We start from the raw sequence: 25966 nt of genomic DNA, 5'->3' as shown, positions 1-25966 counted from the left end.
CACATAGACTTAAATTGTCACAAGAACGTGAACAAATTAATACATCCGAGTGCTCGGTGCATCTTACAGGTGCTGCTCTGTCTTTCCATAAACTGTTCATTTAATCAATCTTCAACGTTGCATAAAATGTTTCCATCCTTTTAAAAATTGTGTGGCACTTGGTGCTTTTATTCATTAATATCTTGACAGATAGAAAGGTGCTGATTGGTGCAATTTTCTTTTCAACTTTGTTCACATCCCAGCCAGATTTTTCTTACGTATTTCCAGCTCTCACACCATATTTTTAATGCTTGATGGCTACTGATGCTGCTTAATTAGAATGTGAGTTAGCTTTAAAACATACAGCGTGACTCGGGTGCTTCATTATGTTACACAATGTGACAAACTAGAAAGAATTCATCCTCCAGTGAAAACCTTTTTAAAGCCTGTGTAACACAGACTTCCATGATGGTTTTGGATGCTGATGCTTTACCTGAATAGCATGACAACGCTCAGTTTTCTACAGTATTCAATCTGATTCATGCTAAGTGAGAGCGATGAAGTGCATTTTTATCATTAAAACCTTCAGAATTAATTCACATTTATATAAATATTAGAGGACACTTTAAGATAAAGCAGGTTTTATTTCATTGTTCTGATTAGATTTGTATTAGTTCAACACCTTACGGAGCAAAAACACAAGCGTACTTCACCACTTTTTACAACTTTGGAGCAGTTCCTTCACCCGCTTTATTAGCGAACCTCTGCATGTGGATGCAATTTTATTCCATCACTGAATATATTGGACATAAATTAAAACTAACATTTAAAAGTGTTACATTTTGACAGCTCATCAGCCACAACGTCATTAGCATCTACAACAACTCTTTGAAGAGAATTGTATGAGTTAAAACAAAACTTATGTTCCCTCTGGGATTAAGAATGTCTTTGAATTGACTTGTACTTTAAAATGTTTTCGATGGGTGTGCAGATTTTTATCTACACAGAAGACTGCTAGTAGATTTTATGAGGTCTGTAGCAGAGACCTTCCCATTTAAAACACCTAGTACCAAATGGAACATGTCGACAGTATCTGGGCAGCGTAAACGTCTGCTACCAAAAGCACAAAAACATCATACTAAGTGATCAGATTTTAGTTGATTTTTACTCTCTGGTTCAACAGCTACTCTGCTCTCTAGTGTGTTTTACTACAGACAATAATCTACCAGGATATTCCTTCTAAATAACTGGATGCATGAACTGTTTTTCATTGTTTGAGACTGGAGTCATTTCAATAGGGCAGCTTTTCTGTTCATGCACTTTGGCTAGCGAGTAGCTGGAAAATTACGCTGTTTATTGAAAGTGGGGATAAATATTGCTTGTAAGTTTTTACTGGGGAAAAACCTCAGAACAAAACCCCACAACAAAAACAAAACCATTTTTCTAATTTTATGGCGGTTCTGATGTTTGGTTTGGTTTCTTATGTTTTACCACTGAAATGAGGTTCTAGTGTTGTTATACTGTTTCTATTGTAAAAAGTTTGCCAGCTATTCCCTTTTATGTCCACATACCGTATAACCAATATCGCCTGAATCCAAGCTTCTAGCTCTATTATATCAAATGGAAAAATTAATGTAGACCCTTTTTAGTTCCAAGGTTGTTTTGAATTAAAAACGTTCCACAATTTTCCCTTATCCTAAAATCAGAAAAGTGCAGCCTCTGTAAATGACATTCCATAATGGCACTTCTTATCCAAAGCTAATTTGAAAGAGTCAGTTCTTGCTTCCTGTCAATCTGTAACTGGTTATCGGGTATTTTGCAACAATTTGGAGTCTTATTATCGTCAGAGATGCATTTAAGATACTTATCAGACCGTTTTATGTTCAGAGACATTACAAATAGTCTTAAGGGCTTCATCTCGGATAAAAGCTTTAGTTAGCACATTAACAGTTGGCTTAAAATAACTCAGTGTCTGAGTATGGCTGGTTTTGAAGAAAATGACTCAAATGCTTGTCAGAAGACTTCCGAGACAATGCCAGCTGGACAGAGGTGGAAATGCTTGTCTATAACTTACAGCATGATGGCTAAGAAATCAGCAATAGAGTGATGAAGCGACATTCTCAAGATTAGTGGGCTGAAAGACTTTAGAAGTGAATTGAGAAACAAGGGATTACAGATTAGATTGTTAGTTTTCCTGCTCAAAGTTGAAGAAATGCTGTTTCTTATCCACTAATGCCTTTCTTGTGCAGAATGTGGGTCACTTCGCCGTAGCCCCACTTCCTTCTGTTTTTACCACGGTTGATCCAACGTCAGCAGCAGATAAAACGATGCTTCCTCACTGTGTTAAATTAGATTTTTATGTTCACGCCATAATCACTTTTTTCAGTTGACTTAATGAATCATCGGTGGACTGAAGGTTTATAGCACTTTTCTAGTCACATTCACCCAGTCACACTTTCAGATGCACACACATCTATACACCGACATGCACATCGGGCCAACTTTGACTTAATCGCCTTGCCCAGGGGATCAGCGACATGTGATGAGAAAAAGCTGGAATTGAACCTACAACTTGCTGATTGCAAGACAACTCTACCAACTAAACCATACGTCAGGGTTCCCCCAACGAAACTTGCTAAGCCTGGTGGTAGGGATGCTAGGGCAGTCCACCAGCGTGTGTTAAAGTTAAAAAATGTTTAAAGTTGACAGCAACTTAGAAAATATTACTGGGTAATTATGTGTCATTGGAAGACATTATTGACAATACCTGATCACCAACTTTAAAGTCTTAAAAAGTGGCAAACATAAAAAAAGCCCAAAATAAATACCAATTTTTTTTTTTTTATGAAACAACTGATCTATTATCCTTGACTTGTTATTTTGTTAGCTGAAGTTGTTGGCGTGTAGAACAGTAAAGACAGGAAGTGATGCGGAGATCCGGTGAATGAAAACAAAAAGACATCTGACCTCAGTTTCAGTTCAAAAACATGAAGAATAATTTTTTTTGTGTTGGAGTTCTCATAAAATTACTCCTTTATTCTTCAAGAATAATGGCTTCATTCAAGTAATAATACGATTTTATTCTCGTATGACTTCAGCTCTATTCATGTGTCATGATTTGATTTTTTTTTTTAGCCTGACCTTTTATATTTCATTGTAGAGTTGACTTAAATTCAAAGTTCAAATAATCAGAAGCTGTTAAACACGCTTGTTAAACAAGATTGCTGCGTTGGCTGTACTGATATCACTCCAAACTATAGAACCCCATGGAAAGCACTGGATTTTTTCCAAAAGTTAAAATCTCCAGAAACCAAAAATTCAATCAATTGATAAATTCGATTTATCGCACAGCCCTACCGCAACCCAGTTCTTCTAAAACGGGGTTTAAATCTAAACGTGTCACTGCTGTTTGCGGATTTCCTTAGAAATGTCACATGGATCAAATTTCAGTCGCATTGCACTGATAAATAACGTGGGCAATGTCGAGAAATCCATGAGTATAAGCCGACACCTAAAAGCAGTCATTTGTGTTGAAATGCATTCCTCATTTATTTTGATCCTCTTCACTGAAACACAATACAACAGAGGGAGGAGCATTTACCAGAAAACACGTATGTATGTAGTGACGCAATAACTTGGCATCCACACAGATTTCTGCTTAAGGAAAGAAATACCCAACCGGTTCCTAATTGGTTTTTTTGTTTCTTTTTCATAACACCAACTCTCGCTTTAACCTTATTTTAGCAATGAAACCAGTTTGGTGGGAAATCCATCATGCTGCCCTGATGCATTAAATAATAAAATAAAATTTCTTTTCCTTACGTACTTTTGATAAGCAAGTCAAACTGATTAGGGATGGGTTTTTTTTACTTTTTTCGCTTAAGGATAAAACTGATAGATCTAAAGGAAATGACAGTGACTGAAATGAAGAGGTAAACGTTCTTAATAAAGGGCGATACTTGACTTTGTGCGTAAATTGTCCGGGGCGTGGGGCCGCACACAATGGTGATTACTCATTACTCTTTTGTGCCTTTTTGTAAACATGCTCTAAAGCAAGTCATGAATGGCTTATCCGAAACTGCAAAGGTAAAAACACAATAGCTTGAGCTGTAGTGTTTTGTTTTTTCTTTAAGCTGTGGAATATTTAGAGTGAAGTATACTTTAAGGAGTTGGTTTTAGAGGCATGACAAATTATAAGCGTTCTTTTAAGTAGGAATTATCTTATCCTCCTACAAAGTAGGTTTGTTTGGCAATTCCTTTAACAATTATCGAGAACTCTTGAGAATTGTGCATCAGAATTTCCCATAATAGAAGAGGGAAACAGAGTTCTGAGTAGTTGAATCATTTCTTGAGAACCTCAAAGGTTTTAAAGTTGGGGAGCAAACATCCCACACTTTTGGACTTCAGGAAACTTTTTAAACAAGCTAGCCAAAAATAAAAATAATATTCTTTAGGGTTAGTGCGATTCAGTTCACCCCATATTCCACTCTCCAATATGGAAATAAAAGTTGATTTAAAGCTCTGGACAGGCAGAGATGAAATGAATGCAATCCGAATAATTGTTTTAGGTGCTATAGTAATGCTGCGTCTTTTTCATTTACCATAAATCTGATAAGATCCTGTAGAAAACTGCCAGGGATTGAATGTTTTTTGATTCATTGTGAAAACATTTGTAGGTATTATCTGTCACTGTGATTCAGTGAGATATCTGCAACTTTGTTTCTTGAATGTCACTTGAGTGGCTGATTCGTCAACCTACTTCATGTTGTCACATAGGTGCTGTTCAAGTCGTTTTCGAATTTACATTTGAGGCTTTAGTCAGGTCTTAGTGTTTGAAATTGAAAGCAGCTTTTTCAAAATCACAATTGCTCTTTAACTCGGGGAATGATTGCTTAGGATGGCACCCAACCGACACGAAGTAGGCCGCATCACAATGCAGCCGATGCATTTCTGCATCAATGTTTAAATAAATATGAACAATTTCTTAATTCAGAGGAGGAAAATAGCTTCATTCTGCTATTTGATTCTCTTTTTAAAAAAAATAAAAGTTCAAATATAGAAACACGATACACAATTTATTGTTTTTAATGAGTTCCTGTAAACGGGTTTTCATAAACAAGAGATGAATGGGTTGTTTGACATACAGACAGCTGACCAGACGCTTTACTGCACGCCTGATGGTCAGAACCGAGCTGATCCGTCATATTCAGTCTGGCCAGCGGTCTCCACTAATGCCTGCAGCAGCCACTCTGCTCTGCAGCGGGAATCCATTTCACATTTTCCGGCGCCTCGGCCAAAGGAAGGGATCTGGCGGCCCGAGAGCAAGTAGCCTGCTTAAGTATTTGAATTATGCCATTGACGTCAGCACAGTCATAAACTTCAGCTCGACCCATCCCTCAAACTTCCCCGTGCCAAAACGGCTCCATGGAGCATTGTGAAGGAGCCGTCAGACTGGTCTTCCTGGGGTGCGTTTGTGTGTGTGGGGGTGCGCGTGTGTGTGTGTGTTGAAAGCTTTTTGTTTTGATAGGTGAAGAGATAACATCAGAGTTGTAAGCTATGCAGAAACTTAATCAGTGACAGTTGTTTGTGAAGATGTGATTGACGGACGGTTTCAGGGTTGAATCGACTTTTTTTTTCTTTTATGTCTATGAGGTTCTTAAGAAAATGCAACAATTAAAAGTGACAGCAAGCTTATTTCAATCTGTTCCAAACTTATTTTTTTCGCACACTTATTAGCTTCAACATTTAGAGATCAAAGAATACTAAATAACATCGGTGCATTTAGCTCAATTAAACCAAAATGCAACTATTATCTCTCATTGTTCCTCTACACGTTTGTCCGTTCATTTAGAAATATACATTTTAAATTTTATGACATGGTCCAAACCAATAGAAGATATTTGCATATAGAGCAAGACACCTACTGGTTTTCTTAAACCAGCACACAAAGAAAATGATTGACACAAGCTTTGTTGAGTGCGAGCAACATTGCTGTAGGCAAGTCGGCAATCACTACCAAGATCTTTAAAATTGCACGTTTCCCCGTCACGTGGACTCCAAACTGACTTTTCACCCAAAGACCAGGTTAAAGTCTCACTGCGAATATTTTTTTTTTGTTTCATTTTAAATATAATTGCAAAACCTATTTTTCCCCTCTGACATTTGTGGATGTACTGACGTAGATGTGGGGTGATGCAACTGTAAATCATTGTAAACCAGTGAATCATTAAACCACCCCAACACCTCCCTTTAACACACACACAGACACACACTCCTCCATCGCCAGCTCTGCAAAGTCATAACAGTGTGAAAGCGTTGCATGTATTGTCGTCAAAGGGCTCGCGTTATCCATGGAGTTGTGATGGAGAATGGGACTGTTTGCATACGTGCTGATAGCTTAGCAGTATTTAGATTTAATCAGAGGACGGTGACTCAAGGCTGCAGGTCCTTCAAGTTCACAATAAGTGATTACTAGTAGCCCGATCCTCCTGTGCAGGTTTCTGGAAATGCATTTTTTTTTTAAATCAGAAAAAGTTTTTTTCAGTCCTGGTAGTTTCAGCCTTTTGTTGAAAACTGACCATGTTTTGCCTTAGCCTACTTTTGAATAAAAACAACTCAACCCGTATTAGTCAGGCGCAAGTCACCGAGTCATTACTAATTAGCAACCTCAGGTTTACGTCAAACAATTTTTTTAAACTGCTTATGGCGACGTCTTGACTGATGTGACTCGGTTCACTAACAAAAGTAAAGGGCAAATTTTAAGCCCTTTAAAATTTTACTAAATATCACTCATGCTTGAAAAACTGGTTCTCGTGATAATCATCCGTATATTTCTGTAGGTGACTCTAGTTCCAGTTCCAATTAAATCATGCGTCACATTTCATTTTATTTTTTATTTCATTCACTCATTATTCAATGTGAATAGTTCATGTACTGATTAAAAGAAATCATGAATGAAAAGTGCAAACTTATATCTGCAGACATTATTCTAATACACAAACAATAAAAAATAGACAACAAAACGTCAGCTTATTTAACGCCATTTCACTTCAACATAATTTTCAAATTTCTTTTAAATGCAGAAAGAGACTTAGATTGTTTTTTCTCGCTGTCAAGATACATTAGTAACAAAACATGGAAGTAATTAAGCGCCTTTTAATTATGGAGCAGAAAAGTTTTAAAAAACACAATAGGGAAATAATTGATCAAATAAAGTGACATTTTAAACAGATTTTCAAAATCAATAAGATAATTGTTGAAAATAGTCTCCAGTAGGCAGGAAATGCCAAATTTTTTGCTTCAACTAAAATGGATGTAAGGGCCGAAATCATGGGGAGAGAATCGTTGGTCGGCCCCTTCAGAGTCCCTGAAGGTGTGAAAATGACCTCAGCAAAGTAGATGGACTTTCTGGCTGATCACTTTCTGTCATGGTTCAAAAAGAAGAGCCGAACCTTCAGTAGCAAAATCATCTTCATGCATGACAATGCACCATCTCATGCTGCAAGGAATACCACTGTGTCATTGGCTGCTATGGGCATAAAAGGGGAGAAACTCATGGTGTGGTCACCATCCTCCTCTGACCTCTGACCTCAACCCTATTGAGAACCTCTGGAGTTTCCTCAAGCAGAAGATCTGAGGGTGCAATGCAGTTCATATCCAACCAGCAGCTCTGGGAAGATATTCTGACATCCTGCAAAGAAATTCAAGCAGAAACTTTCCACAAACTCACAAGTTCAATGGATCAAGAATTGTGCTGTGATATCAAAGAAGGTCCTATGTTAACATGTAACTCGGTCTGTTAAGATGTTTTTGATTGAAACAGCTTTTGATTTTAGTACATGTGAACACTTAATGCTGCACATTCAAAGAATGACCTTTTGCAGTTCTTTATAATTCATAAAATGTTTAGAAAATCTGCTGTGCATAATAATTTGGAACAGAGCATTTTGAGTTTTTTATTTTTGAAAAAAATACTGTTCTCCTGGGGAGCTTTGATCAGTAAAATTTGATTTATAGTGTAACAGTTCATGACTTGAAAATTATACTGACCATCATTTTCATTGACCATTTAAGAAAATCTGAGAAGACATCACTTGCATAATAATTTGGAACGCGGTGTAGATTCCTAAATACAATCAACATTATCTTAACATAAATTCAGAATTGGAGAGTGAGACAGAGTACATAAACTAGGTCAGGAGTGTCGTGTTCATGTTTTTGGTGCCAATAAGCTTTGTTAAATAAGACATCTTGAGAATGGCTGTACATCTTTATTGCTCTTTTCGTATGAATGTACATTTTGGGTAACTCCAAGAAGTGTTTTAAATTAATGATTAATGTTTTAAATTAATCATTGCCATGATTGTATTGTTGCATAAAATCATGGCAACAAAATAATCTGTTCTCTATTAAAGGACTTCACCATAATCTCACATTAGTAAAAATGTTTTCCAGATGTTAAAATGATCTAAATTGACTGTCTTCACTTATCAAAGCCAAAATGAAGACGCTGCATGTGGAAAACTAATCATGCTCATCGTTTGATTGATCATCAGCAAAGAAAACCACCTGAAAGCAGGACTTTTGGCTGGTTTTGCTGGGGTCGTCCGTTATCGCACGTAGGGAAAAACAGGAGACATGACATAAGATGTAATTGTTGCGCTCCATAAATCTTGAACAGGTTATAGAGCCAAACCTTTTGAAGTTCATGGAAGTTCAGGGGAAAACAATATTCACAAGTGGAAAGATTTAAGACAGTTGCCAAGGTTTCTTGTTGTTGCTTAAGAGAATTACATAAGACAGTTCTAACTTCATAAGCCACACCTTAAATGTTGAAATTCTTGAGAGCAGGAATAGAACAACTGTGGCTTTTTATGGAAGAGGTACTTTATTCTGAACGGTATATGGCAAAGTTGTATCTGGAACAATAAACGTTTGACTAAAGTAGAGATGTTTAGCAATGTTGGCATGTTGGAAAAATAAAAACAAAATATTAACTTGCGCTAAATCCTAAGCACAGTGTTGGAAGCTTGATGATAGGAGTCCTGCAGTCATTGAGTTGCTGGCTGCGTTTCCGTTACAAATGTGTGCAAACATTCGTCGATATTCCACTAATGTTGGAAAAAAAAACAATTTTGCAATTGCGATATTTCCATTGAAATATGCAATTAAAATGGCATGTAAATATGTTTGTACACGGGCGTGCCGTGGTGGCGTAGGGTGTAGCGCGACCCGTATTTGGAGGCCTTGAGTCCTCGACGCGGCCGTCGCGGGTTCGACTCCCGGACCCGACGACATTTGCCGCATGTCTTCCCCCCTCTCATTTCCCTGTTTCCTGTCAGCCAACTATCACATAAGGGACACTAGAGCCCACAAAAAAGACCCCCTGGAGGGGTAAAAAAATATATATATATATATGTTTGTACACACGCCATCATCCTCCTTGTGTTTTCGCCAATAGCAACATCCAGTTGTTGATCTTGTGACTTGTGCAACACAAAAAAGATTTCTGTTGCATTTTTACAAAGTCATCCTAGCACAAAAACGTTTCCATCGCATTTCGGGAGTTTTTTTGTTTGTTTGTTTTTTGTTGTTTTTTTTCTAAATTGACGTATTTCCGTTAAGCTTCTTCATTTAATATGGTAAATGTAAATGCAGCTAATGACTAATTTCTCTGTATACCAAAGCATTGTAGAATCAAATGTGTGTCCGTCTGTCTTACAGCTGAAGCTTGGTCCAAACTACCTTGTGAGCAATTAAGCAAATTTAGAGTGTGCCACTGTGCAGCCTAAATATTGTGAAATCTACTTTTGTACAATTGTAGTTAGTTTATTATATCCCATCATGTAAAAAGTCTGAATAAAAAGGGTGTACTTTCATTTAGACATAAGGAAATATACTTTTTGTGATGTTTTAATACTTGTACTGCAGGGAAAACTCTGCTCTAGATGTTAGAATAGCATTATTGATGAAAAGAAGCTGTAGATAGTTTGAGGTTTGAGACTTGGCTAGGGTGAAAAGGATGTAAGGGGAAGGTGTCTTGGTGGGACCGAAGGCCTGGACCCGGCCCTGGTCGTTAGTGCAGTTGATGACTCTTACAGAAGCTGTTTTGTGGTCCTCGAAGGGAGTGAAGGAGAGCGCGGATGCAGACAGAGTCTGTCTGCACACTGAGGTCTGTTGTCCTCTATGCAGGTTTCAGCATGTGGCTAAAACATTACTGCCTCCCAAAAAAATCGACTTCCACTGAAAAAGGAAAGGAAAAAAAAACAGGCTGGAAAAGTACCTGTCTGGAAGCAGGTTTGTCAAACGGATCGTGCGTCACTCCTTCGTTGACTGGTGATTCTGTGAAATGTCAGCCCACTTAGCTTTGCATTTATGATCAGCTGAAGGTGATGATTGGTTCAGCACTCCATCAACTCGGTGTGTGTGTGTGTGCATGTGTGTGTGTTACTTGGTTTTTCTTTTGAAGTTCAGCTCAAACATATAATTATTACACAACTCCAGTTAGAGAATGATAGTCTCAGGTGTTCTTTAGACAGAAAGAAACATATCCCCCGCTTTTTCTTTGAGTCATCTCCTCCAACGCTGGTCAAATTTTCAGTTGATTCTGAATCATAAAACAGTTTTTTTTTGTTTGTTTTTTTTACTTTTTGAGTGCCCGAATTTAAATAAATAGACGGCATCCTCCAACAGGGTTTTGTTACATGACACATCTCAAGCACCTGTATATTGTTACATCCTACCTCTGAGTTAAAAGTCATTTTATTTATTTTTTTATTTTTGAGGAAACCAGAGCACATGGAGTATACCCATGTATAAACTCACAGAACATCCAAATGCCACAGAGAATCCAGAGCCTTTTTCTACAGAGACAGTGTTAACAACTGGGTCACCCTGCAGTCAAGACTGAATGACTGCAACCTTTGCAACAAATATGATCAAATTATTAAAATGCAAAGACAACCAACTAGACTTTTGCTTAAATGGAATATTCACAATAAAACACTGTCAAATAACTAAACATACTGGCCATTGTACAAAAAAATATATACATTGAATAAATTCTTAATCAAACAAAATTGAAAACCTGCTAAGCCAGGTGGCGGGGGTGCTAGGGCAGTCCACCAGCGGCCGACCGTGTTTTTGTGTTAAAAATGTTACGTTGCAGAGAGTTGGTGGTGCACAACCAGGCATCATTATCTGGAAATAATAGAGCATGAGGTCAACAGGCAGGTGTAGGGACGGCACAATTGGTGTACAACCCTTCGCGCCCAGTTCATTGCGCCAACTATAAACTTAGCTTAAGCCGTCTTTACTGGCAATGTTCCTGGTGTATAAAATCCCCTATCTAAAGTAAACAATGTGTAGCCTGGTGGGGGGTTTATAAATGGGAATACAATCAATATATTTGACATGTAACAAACAGTAACATGTCAGTATTTAACCAGCATAAAATTCTAAAAATATTTGGTTACTGGTTGTGTATTTTTTACTCCACTGCCAGATGTCGACGTCAGTGGCTGTTTGATGCTACTGTGCTCTGACCAATGAGATGGTAGAATAAATTTGTAGCTGGTCTGACTCTTGTTTGACTTAAAATATCTGAAATACTGCCTATCTGATGACATGACCATTTTCTCCTTCTCCACGACATTAGTCTTATTTTTAAGCAGTTATGAGGAACAGTGGCAAAACCTGAAGCTTCTACCGCGCATGTTACTTAAAAGGTTGCTGCTAGGTAACAAAGAAGTGAGAGAGTGAGTTGATACCACCAACCTTTGTTAGCTGGGCCATGATGGGTCAAGAGGTCAAAGCCTTTCCAGAATGTCGTGCAGTTCGGGATCGGAGTTCAGTGAAATTGTAGAATATTCTATTGGACGTATTTTCTATTCACATTGATCACGTATCTATTGCAGTAAATCTTATTATTGCTTTATCAGCCAGCATTAAGTTTGGTTTTAGCCAAGTTGGGTGTCTCCATTGGCAGTGTGTTCCTCACTGTGGTGGTGTGAATATTGACAGGGACGTGGATGGCCCATGAGACTGAGAACAAAATAACATGATTTTTGTCATGCAACTGTGACAATGAAAACCGATTTCATCACATCAACCCAACCACACAGGGTTCTTTGGCCTTCCAAAAAGTGGGTTGAAAAGAATAAGCAGTTATCTAGATTACTGAAAAATTGGTTCTGTTTGTTTCCTTCTATGCCTGTGATGGGATGGCTGGTACCCCTCCTCAGCATAGACACACAGAGAACAAATAACCATGCACATACTCAATGACACACAAGGACAATTTGATAGTCAAATCCTTAAATCTACTTTGATTCTGTTCAAACAGAATAAAACCAAGATTTGGCTTGAAAAAGGAACGTTGAACAGAAAGTGTCGAGTTTTACTCCGTTTCTGAGAGTTTTGACTCACAGAATATGTGGTTCCTCTGAATAATGTGGACTGCGAAGCTTGCCATCCACTTGTACTCTATTTTATAAGCAAATGTTCTTTTGTTATAACTGTGGCATAATTTGTAAAAAAGAAAAAAAAAACTGCAGAAATTTCACTTTCTTTATTGTTTCGAAGTATTATTCTCATCATCTTGTTCTGATCACAGTTAAAAGTGGGCGGCTTCCTCAGCTGTGCAATATGTCTGAAGTTTTTTTTTTCTTTTTTTACTGTTCTTTGTTAAAAAGTGGTGGTAAAAAATCTGTACGCCATCACTGTTCTTTGAAAGGCTTTGATCTGCTATATTGACGTAAATTGGAGAGTAGCACGCTGGCTGTCTTGTTGTGTTAAGCATATGGACTAAATTCCTTCCATGTGTGAAGCCCTATGAAGTAGAGATCAGTCTTTTCCATCAGAAAAGGGAAGGTAGGGAGATCCAGATGCATTCAACGGTCCCTCCCTGCAGAAATTTTTCCTTTGTATTTTCGTCTTTTCTTTGTTTCTTCATACTTGCACACGTCTTATTTCTTTTAAACCCGTCTTTTTCCTTGTAAGTACCCACGCTCCTGGCAGATGTGAGTCATCGCTGGAAACGGCAGAGCTATTAAACCGAACAACATTGATCCAGCGGTTTTTTTTGTGTGTTTTTTTTTTCCTGATCCACTCCATGTTTTGCAGAAGTTCACGGCCAAAGAGGAAGTGCTTTGGTTTCTTTGGCAGAAGCAAGGCTCTAGCCTGGCTTCCCCCAGTCAGTGGGGGGAGTGAAAATTTGCCTCTCATGTTGCTTGTGCAAACAAGTGTTGCTGTTTGATATACATTTTTTCCTTCCTTCCAGAGGGTTTGAGAGGAAAGAGGGTGTTTGTGAGGCTCACGGTGGCGTGAGCTGCAGCCGAGGCAGTTCAGCAGAGGCACGACCTCATGTTTCAGAAAGGAAGTCATCGGGAGAGGAAGAAACGGGGTCTTTCTCTTTGAAGCAGTGACAAAGTACTTTTACGCTTCTTACCCACAGAACTTTCACAAACACAATACAAAGGACAACATCATGCAAGTGAAAATAAAGTGAAAGTTTTTCTTTTATCCAAACATCTCCTTAGGAGGGGAAAGATATAGAGTCACTGTCCTTCGTGGTTCAATGGTGGGGTCTCAAGCACGTTGGCTGTAGGAGGCAGTAGGTCTTCCTTACTTTCACGCCACTTGTTCAGACGAGTAGCAATGAAAAGGGGAGAAGTTATTGAGAGTGGCTGAGGAGAAGGGGTGGGGGAACCAGACAGAGCGGGAGGGGGGGTTTGTAGAGTTCACCAGTGCGAGGGGAAGAAGGGGTACATGGAGAATGAGGCTGCACATGAATAACTCTCCCCTTAGTTTGTCTGGAAAATCCAACTTCCCTGAACTCTCTGAGGCGGCATAGAGCTCTACGGAGATGAAGGAGCTCTGTGTGCACCCATCCCCCTCTTCCTCGGCATCTTCCGGACATTCCACGGGCCAGTCCCCCGTGCAAACTGCAGGCCATCCCGCTACCCTCGGACCGCCACGCGCCCCGTCGGCAGGCTCGAGCGCGACCATGGATCCGCTTGGACCTGACTACGTGTCCGTGTGTCTCTTGGCAGACGAGTCCTACCAGAAGCTGGCCATGGAGACGATGGAGGAGCTGGACTGGTGTCTGGACCAGCTGGAGACGATACAGACGTACCGGTCTGTCAGCGACATGGCCTCCAACAAGGTAGGATGCTTTCTGTCTACATCAGAACTGTCCAACTTTTGGTTTCGGGAGTTGTGTAGGAAATGCGGGTTTCATTTCAAAGATAAACGAAGAGAGGGAGCTTTGGTCTCTCTTTGTGTTCAAGCTTACAAATAATACGATTGCGGTCTCAGTCTGCCCTTCTACAGTTTAAATCCTTGGTGCCTTAACACTAAAATATTAGAGAACAACCAAACTCTGAGACTGACACCATCATGACAGGACCGTTTTAATTCCGCTCCTCCACACTTCTGTAAAACTGCTTTATCTGCTGTGTGATTGTTCATATGCTCAGCATATGCAAAATGTTTGTTGCCACATTGACGCACTTGCAAATCACTTTAGGGATCTCGGATACAAAAAAAAGGAGAAGCATGAATAGAGTGTTTTGCATATTATACAACAAGGTTCCTGTTATCTCTGAAGATGTGTAAGTCCTGCTCCATGGAAATGGTCGCATTTCATTTGCAGACATGCATTTCAGCTGACTGCAAAGGTACATGATCGTAGCTGAATAGAGGCAGCGTTCAGTCCAGTGCGACGTGCATATGGCTCTTTTGTCTTTATCTGACTGAGATGCTTAAGCAAATTAGCTAAAGAGAAAATGTTATAAGAAAGACTAGTTTAAGTTAAAGTATTTGAGGTCACCTGCAGTCACACGCACAGGCATTAACTGCAGCAAACATTTCACCCTCATTATGTGAACGTTTGCTAGAAACGTTGCTAAGCTAATGTTTCAATAACATATAAATATAAAGATCACACACTCTTTGTCGTACTCGGTTGAGGTGAACCCTGAAGTATTGCTAAATTTAAACAACTCACACAGTACCAAGGTTTTGTATGTAAAGCTGCACAATATGCTGAATTACAATCATCAGTTTCAAGATGTGCAATTGCAAACGATTTCATCTTGGAAATACTTTAACAGCCTCATGTCTACACCCAGTCACAGCATAAAGCTAAATGACTGAGATACTAAAGTTCAAGAATAGAAACTATTGGAAAAGAAGTGAAAAATTGAGAAAAATCTGTCATTTGCTATCAATGACATTGTTATTATGTTAAACAATACTGTTGTGGGTTTTTTTGTGCAGTCTGAGCCAGATAAACCCTGATTTAATTTTTTGTTTTCATTGTAGTTGAGCATCTTCAGACCCAGCCCATGAAAATCCCAGCTTTAAATAATCGTGGTCATGCTTCTGTCTTTTGTTTATTTTTGCTTGGCCTAAACTCTGTCTCCTTACTCACCATAGCTTTAGGTACTAAAAATCTATCCATTTTGTCTCTGACTTAGGTTTGGTGAAGTTATCTCAATACTTGCAGTTACTTTTTGCTATTACCGTTTTATTTTTTAACATGCTTTTCCTCATGTAGCGCCCCTCGCTGGGCGGCACGCCACACACGTTGAAGAGCCCTACTGTAGCACTTATAGGGCACGGCCAATTTGCAATGCACATCCTGCTTGCTTGCCAATAGTACACTATGATGGGACATTTTCAAAATTTTGGAACTTTTTCTGACTCTGTTGCTGATAATCCACCCATTAACAGTCTAACAGCATTCCCCCTTATGGCAGCTCAGTTGAGGTTAACCTTGAAGCTAATGTAGGCTTCATGGTAAGTCCTTGCTTACTGATGACACTAAGAAACTCTTAATGAATAGGTTTAACCCTACTTTATTTATTAAAAAAAATAAATAAATTGCTGACTACAGAAGTTTCGTAATATGAAGTAATGGGCTTTCAACTATTTTGTGGCTCAATAGGCGTGGGAAGTAGAAATGTACCAAAAAGTCTGAAAAACACAATTGCATCCCATGCAAAATGCTTTAACTCTTCAGTTAGAGTTCATGTCATTGTCCTCGGGCAAAATACTGATTCCTACTTTGACTTATGGGTTCTTTTTGTCACCAGAGACACAGCTTAGAAGACATTGCTGGCAATATTCAAGAATTAGCTTCCTGGAGCAACAAAACATGAAACATTCTTGTACCTTTTGTTTACTAGCGTGTTACGTTACCAAATTAAGTTTTTCAGTCAATGTTTGAGTTGCCCATTGTGTCTCATTAAGGCTAACAGTATCACCAATATTACTGAGAGAACATACAGTGCACATTCCAGGAAAGTTATTTGAAATCCATAATTGTAAACCATTTAATTAAACAATGCTATTAGAGAACATCTTGTGAGGTTGATATCTTTTTCTTAGAAACATCAGTGTCTACAACATAAAATCACTCCCTCATTGAATGATTAAAATACTCAGAATTCATTCCCATAATTTGTGACACATGAGTAAATCCAGTCTAATAAAAGTTTTTACAATAATAAAAATTTATATGTCAGACATATGATTTTATTAAGCTGAAACTAAACAAACATGCTGATGTTCAAGTTGAACTCATTGCTTCAAGTTTTGCTTTGATGCACGAGGGTGCATCATTTGTACAAAGTTAAGCTAAATGACTAAATTTATTACTTAACCTCCCCACTGGAAGTACAGACAGTATGGCGGCGTCAAATTATAAACACTCAGCCGGGGGTATTGTCCATTTCATCGTCCATGTGGTCAAAGGGGGGCTTAGAATTGGGAGGGATGTTGTCAGACCGTATGATGGGTGACTGTGACCGTGACACCTCCTTCCTGTCTTTTTTTATTTCCTCTGCCCTCCCCCCGGACCCTCTACCGCCTCCTCTGCTTTGCTCCCGGTTTTCCAGACTACAATAACTGCGCTTGCACACAGGTCTGGTCTTTAAAGCCTACTACGTCATTAGAGCTGGCAAAACAATGACCAGAAGGTCGTTGAAGCCTGCTGCAACGCCGCTTCCTGGTCAGGCACAGTGGCATTGTTGACCAATGCTGATTTTTGAAAGTGCACAGGTCAACAGTTTATCGTGTTACTCTTCAGTTTCATCACTGTCCCAGATTTGTTGAGCGACTATGAAAGGATGTAAGAGTTTGTTAGGTTGCCATCCAGTTTTATTTCTATAACCCATGATGCTTTGCATTCATTATTTTTGCTTACGTATAGAAACAGTCAAAAAAAAAAATGGGGGAATGTCAATTATTACACCTTAAATTAAACAGGATAAAACAATCATAAAAATTCATTACTCTTTTAAAGATTTTAAAGGAGCAGTTCTGGAAAACGAAAATGTTGGGTTTTTTTGTTTTGTTTTCTTATTCATCAAACATTAAACATGAATTGCGCTTCTACATGACAATTTCTCTTTGTCTTTGAAGATAGACGGCCTCATTGCCATTACCTGGGTCAAACTTTAGAAAGGGTTTACAGGGGCACTAGCCCAAGACCCAATTTTTGGGGCGGCTCCACCAGATTTAAAAAAAAAAATTTTTTATAAATTCATGTTTGCAGACATGGTGCTTTATATACTAAACATAGACCTATGTCAGATGAGTTGTGTTAATATTTTGGCATTTTTGTAAGTATAAGCAATATTCAAGTATTTGAAAATTATGAAGTTATAGTAATTTCTTTTGGGAACAACATGGTGTTTCTGGCCAATTCATACCATATTAATATATTCATACCAATTTAAGTATTCAGCCACTTGTACTGTAATTTGCATTAGTAAAGTAATATTTCTTTAGTAGATTGGGATTGGGCACCAAAATAGTTTCCAACCCAGGGGCCCACATCCATGTAAGTCTGGCCCTGGCTGTCACCCTAATCTGTAGCTCCAGTAACTAGAAAAATGTCATGGAAAAATTAAGATTATTTTAAAACTAAATTTCCCAAAGATGTGAATAATTTGGGGGTTAGCTGCAGTTTTATATTAATTAGAAGTGCATACTAGACATAACACTTCACTGTGACTATTGTTGTTTAACTAGAGGATCTACCCTAACCCAGTCAGTCCTACAGAAACACCAGGAATTAGACGGATTCATTTCACTCAAAGCATACCTCCCAGTTCCTGTGTTGCAACTATTATAGCAGCACGGTGGGCATCCGTCAGGAGCGCTGACAAAGAGCCCGTTTCTTTCCTGACCCGCAGGATGCATTTGAACCCATAATCAAAGCCGGGGGTGTCTCCATTTCCAGCGTCCAAGGGCGCAGGTGTGTCCGGGGGGTTTACGGGGACCACACACCCTGCTAACCGCCTGCCTGGTCAGGGTGACCTAAGAAGGGGGAGAGGGTGAGTCGTTTCCCTGACCCTCACTATCATTAGCCTCGCCGCACTCCCGTGGCCGATGCCGGGCGACGGCCTTGGACAAACACCGTCATCTGAGTTCAGTTAGAGGAGTTTCTGCGCCCTGCGGGTTAGCGTGCGAGCGAGACCCCGGGCAAAAGACGAGCGAGTCGGAAACTTTAACTCACGTGTGGCCACTCCAGCTTTGAAGCACCACCGTCCTCCGAAGGGGGAAAAAATGACACAGTTATTGAAACAGATGCGGCAGTGGGTCTGCAGACGTAATGGACATTAAATTACAGTTCTGGTTCGCTGTTAGAGTGGTGAGGGGATCGGATGAGCTAACTCTAGTCATTATATATATATAAAAAAAAGAAAATTCTTGCCTTTAAATCTTTATGGAAACTAAATGGCTGTAAACAAAACCGTGTTTCTGACTGTAACTTTTCTCAAGTAATTCTCGTTAAGACCTTCTAGGAAATGTCTTTTTTTTTTTTTTTTACTGTTGCTAAACTGTGAAAGCATGTTGGACGTGGTTCACTGGGTGTTGACACCGTAAACATCTGCACACGCGAGGGACAGAGGCGACGTTGGCTCACTTTGGTCTTTGTCAGATTGCGCAGCAGCATTTTTGCAACATGTTCCCATGCTATTTCTACGAGTTCCAGTACTTCCTGCTCGTAACAGTTCAAACTCTTCCCAAAGGAATACATTTTCCTCATTTGAAAATTTCCACCACTTCTCTGCCTTTTTTTTTTTTTTTGTGGCTGAACTCGTTCTTAGGGACTTTTGTGTTGCGTGCTCAGGTATGTCAGTAGGCCGTCCGCCCGCTCGCCTGAGGCCACGCGAGGAAGCAGGATGTAAATGACTTGAGTGAATTACCTCTGGTAAGTAAAAAGGAAGTAGGTGGGGGCACATGCTCGGGCCTGCATGAGGAGGGGAGGAGCGACAGGGGCCTCCTCGTAGGCTGCGTTACCCAGTCAGGGCATTTTATCACTATGTTTCCTGCCTGACGCCACATCAGAAAAGAGAGAATAAGAGGCAGAAGCAGGCAGGCACCAGACTGAACACTTGTCACTTTTTTTAGGGCCTTTTGTGAACTTTTCCTTCGTGTCGGTTTTTGGGGTTTTTTAAGTGACAATGGGACTATGTTGTTCTGAAAAGCAGAAGAGAAACTTTGAGATGTTCACAAGTTGGACAAAGGTGAGTTTATTTTTTTGTGGTTGGAGTTTTAAAAAACGTCTGCTGTGTTTTAAGGACTAAGTAGAGCATGAATGAGTTGTTTTGAACTTGGATAGAAATTTTTCTTTAAAACTTTGTTTCAGTCTTGATCGTGAGAATTTGGGTCAGACAGTCAGAGCTGATTCCGTGGAGCAGCTGATTGACATGCACATATTCAGAGGAAACGTTTCAAATCTTTTTACTAGTCTAACTATTCCATCTGTTCTAATAATGCTTTTGTTTCAGCAAAATTTATCTTACTTTTTTCTTTTTTTGATGCATTTTTTTCATTTGTATGAGAACTCCCTGCTGATGTAAAACCTTGCACACATTAATGCAACTCGTCAGGCAATCTGACATGTCATCAGTGCGCCCTGCGTGTTCCAGCTGAACTACACGACCCTGAATTATCGACATTTGCCTCAAAGTTGCACAATTCCTTTACTTAGAAGAGTCGGTGACAGTTTCCCCATTTTCGCGAAGTAAAAGCCACCACATTCAGAGTACAGTTTGTTTGTTTTTTTCATTTGATCGTCAGGGACTTACTGATTTTCACAAACAACCTGTGTGGGTGTGTGTGTGTGAGTGTTTTTCGGCTTCTTGGTGGAGTTGCTCAAGTTTCTCTGTGTCGAAGATGTTCGCCTCGGAGACCAGATCTACTGGTTTGAGTATAAAGAGACCCTAATGGGAGATTATTTCCCTCCTTTAAACTTCGTCAAGGCAGCTTTCACTTTTCGGGAAGTTAACAGAAGAGATGCACCGATGGGATTTTCCTGCCAGATACCGATTTTCCTACTTTCCTTTGTGGTCCGATCGGCCAATCACAATCATGACTGATTAGATTGGGGTTTTTTTTTTTACAAAGAGCTATAATTAATAACAAAGGAGAAAATTCACAGCAAATATTTGACTGAAGACCTATTTGATAGTAGTTAAAAAATTACACACTTCCTAACCTTTACCAGTTTCTTTTAAAATCAATAATCATGAGGCACATTAGTTTTGATACATTTAATGAACAAGGAAAAAACTAAAATTTTCCCGTCATTCTGGGAACATTTGCCAACTCCAGGATATAGCTGCTTGATTGGTGCGTCTCCAGTGGCCATTATTATTATTCTCTGGGACTTTTGATGTGATCATGTTTCCTGTTAGGCAGCAGGAACTGAAAGCGACCATTTAGTAGCTTTTACATTTCCCATTTGTATTCATGTCAGGCTCAGCTTGCTGCAGAGCGTTCACATGCGCCTCGCCGTCTACGGCTCTGATATGATGCGGTTTATATTCAGAGAGGGGACCACCGTGGGAATGATAAAGCGGGAACATGTGACGCTGCTGTTGCTATGGCACTCGGGCATCTGTGTGGCTGGCGAGCTGAACACTCCTGATTCTCATCTCGATTCGATCCTCTTTATAGGAACGAAACGTAAAAAGAAAATGTGGTTAAATAATCAGATTTATTAGAAAAAATGAATCAAATGAACAAAAAAAAAAGCAGTCTGCTGCTTGGAAAGCCTTGCATTGCGCAGTGTGCGCTGCGTCTGTTTTACGTTACTGAGCAGGGGGGAGTGGGACGAAAAAGACAGAGAGAGAGAGAAGATGTAGGGGGATTTTCTCCCAGCTCTTGTTTTCTGCAGCGCTTCACACTGCTGTGCGTTAAGTCGAGGGTGGGAGGCAAAGACGGAGAGAGACACCACACTCCTCACTCCGTCTGCCGCGAGGGACTCTGCAGATTGAGCATCCCACCCTCCCCCCATCGCCTCGGCTGCCTTTTTGCCATCCTCCTGTCGCGAAGCCTCACTCCATCCGCCACTCGTCACTGGATAACGCTCAGAAGACGCCTGGAATAGGAACATCGATCAGGTCTCCTGGGGGATTCTGTAACTGTCTCCCTTGAAGACAATGGATGCGTCTGGGAGGAGGCGCATCCGGAGGGCTGGGATGTAGAGGCTCTGCTGCCGCAGCACCCCTCCTCCGGAGACGGCGCGTTGTTTTTTTTTTTTTGTTTGGGTCTTTTTTCTTTCTCCCTGTGGTTTGTGGCTTCTGGAGCGCCAGGCTTGCAGGGCTGAGCTCTGCCTTGGGGGTCCACTCAGAGAGGAGCATTCGCTGCTTCTGCTGGGGAGCACCAGGGGCTCTGGACAGCTCAGCACCATGCCTGAGGCCAACTACCTGTTCTCCGTGTCCTGGGGATACATTAAGGTGTGTTCCGCCAGAGAGTCGGATTCGAAAAGCAAGCCGGATTCGGTTTGAATGCGTCCGCCAGATCCCTTCCCACTGATTCAGACAACTGCGGCACGAACAAATGCGCATAAATACCAGTTGACTGCATGGCTACATGTCTCTATTTTTGCACTTTGCGGTTTTGACATCAAATACTAACCAAGACTCGCATAACGGCGCATAAAAGCAGGAGAAATTGACATTAAGAGCCGTTTCTTATCTTCTTCTTCTTGTCTTTTCACTTCTAGTTCAAGAGGATGCTGAACCGGGAACTGAACCACCTGTCTGAGATGAGCCGCTCGGGCAACCAAGTGTCGGAGTACATCTCCAACACCTTCTTAGGTAAGCACTGCAGCATCACAGAACGACTGCAGCGATCATCAGAGTGTTGTGAGGCAGCGGCAGTCAGGAATAACAGAGTCAGCGACAGCTAGAGGTCATAAGGTGACTCAAAGTGATCCCTAAGATTCGTTAAACCAGTCGAATCCAGTCTGAAGAAGACCTCTGGCTGAGACCAGGGAGAGTTAGAAGAGACGATGCATTATTCAACAGAACAGCACTGGTTTTAGTCTTTAAAAGCAGAGCGGTGTTTCATGACTCACAACTAGCCTCCTATAGAACTCCCTCTAGCTTGCAGCCTGCAGACACTCTATAACTCTTTGAAAACATGTTTAAAGTTGACAATAATAGGAAGGGAAAAACAAAGAAACATAAGCTTTCCTAACAGCTTGAGAAAACTGTTAGGAAAAAATTGTAGATGTTTTCCAGTCTATATATCGTCACCTTCCTAAAATAACAACCTAAGCCTTTTTTTGCCAAAAGATGATTTACAAAATATATATATATATATATATATATATATATATATATATATATATATATATATATATATATATATATATATATATATATGAATTACTTTTGGCAAAAAATTATTTGGGTCATTATTTCAGGAATAAATCAGAACCAGATGCAACGTCACTCCGTGTGAAAGAGTAGGCCTGTCACAATATCAAATTCCGTTGGGTGATAAATTGTCCCAGAAGTTATTGTGATAAGCGATAATATTGTTGTTTTGAGACCATTTTCAAATCAACAATATAGTTGGCAAAGTCATGCAAGAACACTCTCTCAAAGACCAAGAGACTTTCATTTCTAACATTTAACACTAGAATTGGAAGACATTTTAAATATCCAAAATAAATAAACAACAAATAAAGTGTATAGTGAAGTCCTTATGAATAAAATTGGCCCTCAAAATGTTTATCTGTTTTAATTGATTTATTGTTTATTGCAACAGGCCTATGTAAGAGTAGAAGTCTTGCTCTCTTTCGCTCTCCTGCAGCCTCTTATGGGAATATAGCAACATCTTTGCACATCTCAACACTGATATAATGAAAGTAGCTAACTTTGAGTTTTCTTCCTGCAGCAACAGCTTCCACACCAGAGCGCTGCTGTTGTTGCATTTACTGTCAGGAAACAAAAAGCCAGTTTCAGAGCAGATTCTAGTCACCAGCAACACTTTCGCTGCATTTCAACCAACAAATAACAAAAAGGAAACGGCGTAGCTCTGCTTGTCTTTGAAGGGTTTTTCTTTCTGCAGTGCATCTGACACGCGTCGGGTTCAAACACATCATTCTCCTGGGTTTTGTGGAGGATGTAGCTGAGACTCTTTTTTTTCTTCTTCTTCTTCGCTGCGGTGCATATGATCATCAAAATCATTTCACTGTGTGCGGCATGTGAGCGCTGCCAGCCAGCAGACAGACAGACAGACTGAATCACGCACCCTGACTTTGCCCGCATATTAACATGTCTCTCTGTCTGAGCATCTCAGCTGAGGATGAGCCGTTTTTGTTTCCACTTTTCCCTGAACTGTTGTCGCCTCCAGGTTTCGTTTCACAGAACGCGCCGCCAGAATATTACGTGGCAAAACATCTCATTAGCAAACCTCGACTGCTTTCGTTTAATCGCAGCGCTGTCGTCGCATTCGGAGTTTTTGATTTTAATTGACTTTTTCCTGCAGTCAGTGGGAGTTTTAGTGGAGACAAAACAACTGTTTATGCAGCAACCTCTCTGCTCTTTTTAAATCATTTATTTAACCATCTCTTCTTCTTCTCCTCCTCTTTCTTGCGTCTCCCACAGATAAGCAGAACGAGTTGGAGCTTCCTTGTCCGCTCCAAAAGGTGAGGGAGAGGAAGAGGAAGCAGAGCCAGCAGCAGCAGGTTGGGATGATGACACAGATCAGCGGGGTCAAGAAGGTCAACCACACGTCGAGCATATTGGGAAATGTCAGCAACCGCTTCGGCGTCAAGACAGACCAGGAAGAGCTGCTCTCAAAAGTAAGCGAAATACAGGTGTTTTTAGCTCAAATTAGGCGAAGGTAAATCAAAACGAAAGGCTAACGATGTGAACTTGTGTGTTATTTAACAGGACCTGGAGGACGTTAACAAATGGGGGCTGAATATCTTCAAAGTGGCGGAGCATTCTCACAACCGACCGCTCACCTGCGTCATGTATAAAATCTTTCAGGTTAGTTCCTGTCTTCAACTTTCCTCATTATGTTTTTTTTTTTTGTCTGTATATAAAATCAACAAAATTCTAGCCAGGCTTGTCACGATTACGAATTTTGCTGGGCAACAAATGGTCCCAGTAATTATTGCAATAAACGATAATATTGTTGTTTTGAGACCCTATTCAAGCAATATGTCAATAAATTTGCCCTCTCAAAAACCAATGGAATTTAATTTTGTAAGGAACACCCAACACTAGAACTGGGAGATATTTTAAATATTCAAACCAAAAACAATAGAGGAAAACCCCACAAAAAATACAAACAGAAAAACAGAAGTAAAAAAAAAACACACAGCCGAAACCATAAATGAGATGGATTGTGAAGTCTCTGTAAACAAAATTGTCCTTCAAAACATAATATGCAAATATAAACTATTGAACTCCTTTTAATTTATCACGTCAGTGATTGATTAAACATTTATTTTTATTCTAAATATTTACTGTAAGTTGCAGTACTCCTAGCGATGCGTTGACATTTGTCATAAATCATTGGTCATGTATGTTGTCGTTCTTGTTAATTGTAAATATTTTAATCCCTTCCATCAACAGATGAAAATTAGCCTCTGTTACTTACTTAACATATTCAAGTTGATTAATATGCATCCTATCCTTTTATAAAATAAAATAAACTCACAACAAATGATTTGCTTACTTGAACATGCTTTATTTGACACCAAAACATCTCCGCTTCATCATTTTCCTTTTTGTCCTCATCTTCGCCCACACTCAGGAGCGAGACCTGATGCGCACCTTCAAAATTCCCACGGACACCTTCGTGACCTTCATGCTGACCCTGGAGGACCACTACCACTCGGACGTGACGTACCACAACAGCCTGCACGCCGCCGACGTGGCCCAGTCCACGCACATCCTGCTGTCCACGCCCGCCCTGGACGTAAGTGGCCCAGAACTGACAGAATCCCAACTCTTTCCGTAGAGCTACGCGGTTAGCTAATGACTCCGTCACCAACGCCCCTTTCTAGAGCCATTTTGTCTCAAATGAGGCGACTTGCATTGCGTCATTGCTCAGCGCATGCCAGAGACGATGACACATGATGAAAGGATTGGTCTCCAATTGTTGTCTGTTACCTCGACTTGTTTGGCCAGTTCATTACCAGCTGAAGCTTATTTCTTTTTTTGTTTATTTATTTTATTTGTTTTTTTTCTTCTTTCAGGCGGTCTTCACAGATCTGGAGATCTTGGCAGCCATCTTTGGCGCAGCCATTCACGACGTGGACCACCCAGGAGTGTCTAACCAGTTCCTCATCAACACTAGTGAGTCTCTGTGATTGATTTTTTTTTTAATTATTATTATTATTATTATTATTTCTTTTGGCTCACTCGTAAGACTTGCCAGAACGGTCTGAGGAGTCCAAAGGCAACATTGTGAACCTGGAGCGGTATTTAATTTCTTCCTCCATTGGCAGACTCTGAGCTGGCTCTGATGTACAACGATGAGTCAGTGCTGGAGAATCACCACCTGGCTGTGGGCTTCAAGCTGCTGCAGGAAGACAACTGCGACATCTTCCAGAACCTGAGCAAGAAGCAGAGGCAGACGCTCCGGAGGATGGTCATAGACATGGTGAGGAACAAATCAGCTCCTCGCATGATAAATGAAAACGAGCGCGGGTATTTTT

At 40.1% G+C, this 25966-nt stretch overlaps 1 protein-coding gene across 2 annotated transcripts in view; it reads left to right on the top strand.

Annotated features, from left to right (window-relative positions):
• Positions 1-25966, top strand: part of LOC116721342 (cAMP-specific 3',5'-cyclic phosphodiesterase 4B-like) — a 68337-nt gene that overhangs the window by 39377 nt on the left and 2994 nt on the right. For both annotated transcript variants that reach the window (XM_032565000.1, XM_032564999.1), the window contains exons 9-15: positions 14031-14143; positions 22007-22100; positions 23901-24097; positions 24189-24287; positions 25060-25224; positions 25505-25604; positions 25757-25911. In XM_032565000.1, the coding sequence (XP_032420891.1) occupies positions 14031-14143; positions 22007-22100; positions 23901-24097; positions 24189-24287; positions 25060-25224; positions 25505-25604; positions 25757-25911 (923 nt within the window). The remainder of the gene's footprint in view (positions 1-14030; positions 14144-22006; positions 22101-23900; positions 24098-24188; positions 24288-25059; positions 25225-25504; positions 25605-25756; positions 25912-25966) is intronic.

This window comes from Xiphophorus hellerii, chromosome 6 (genome assembly GCF_003331165.1).
Source record: "Xiphophorus hellerii strain 12219 chromosome 6, Xiphophorus_hellerii-4.1, whole genome shotgun sequence".
Lineage (NCBI taxonomy): Eukaryota > Metazoa > Chordata > Actinopteri > Cyprinodontiformes > Poeciliidae > Xiphophorus > Xiphophorus hellerii.
The sequence above is the reverse complement of the archived record's forward strand: the minus strand, read 5'-3'. Positions and strand labels throughout refer to the sequence as shown.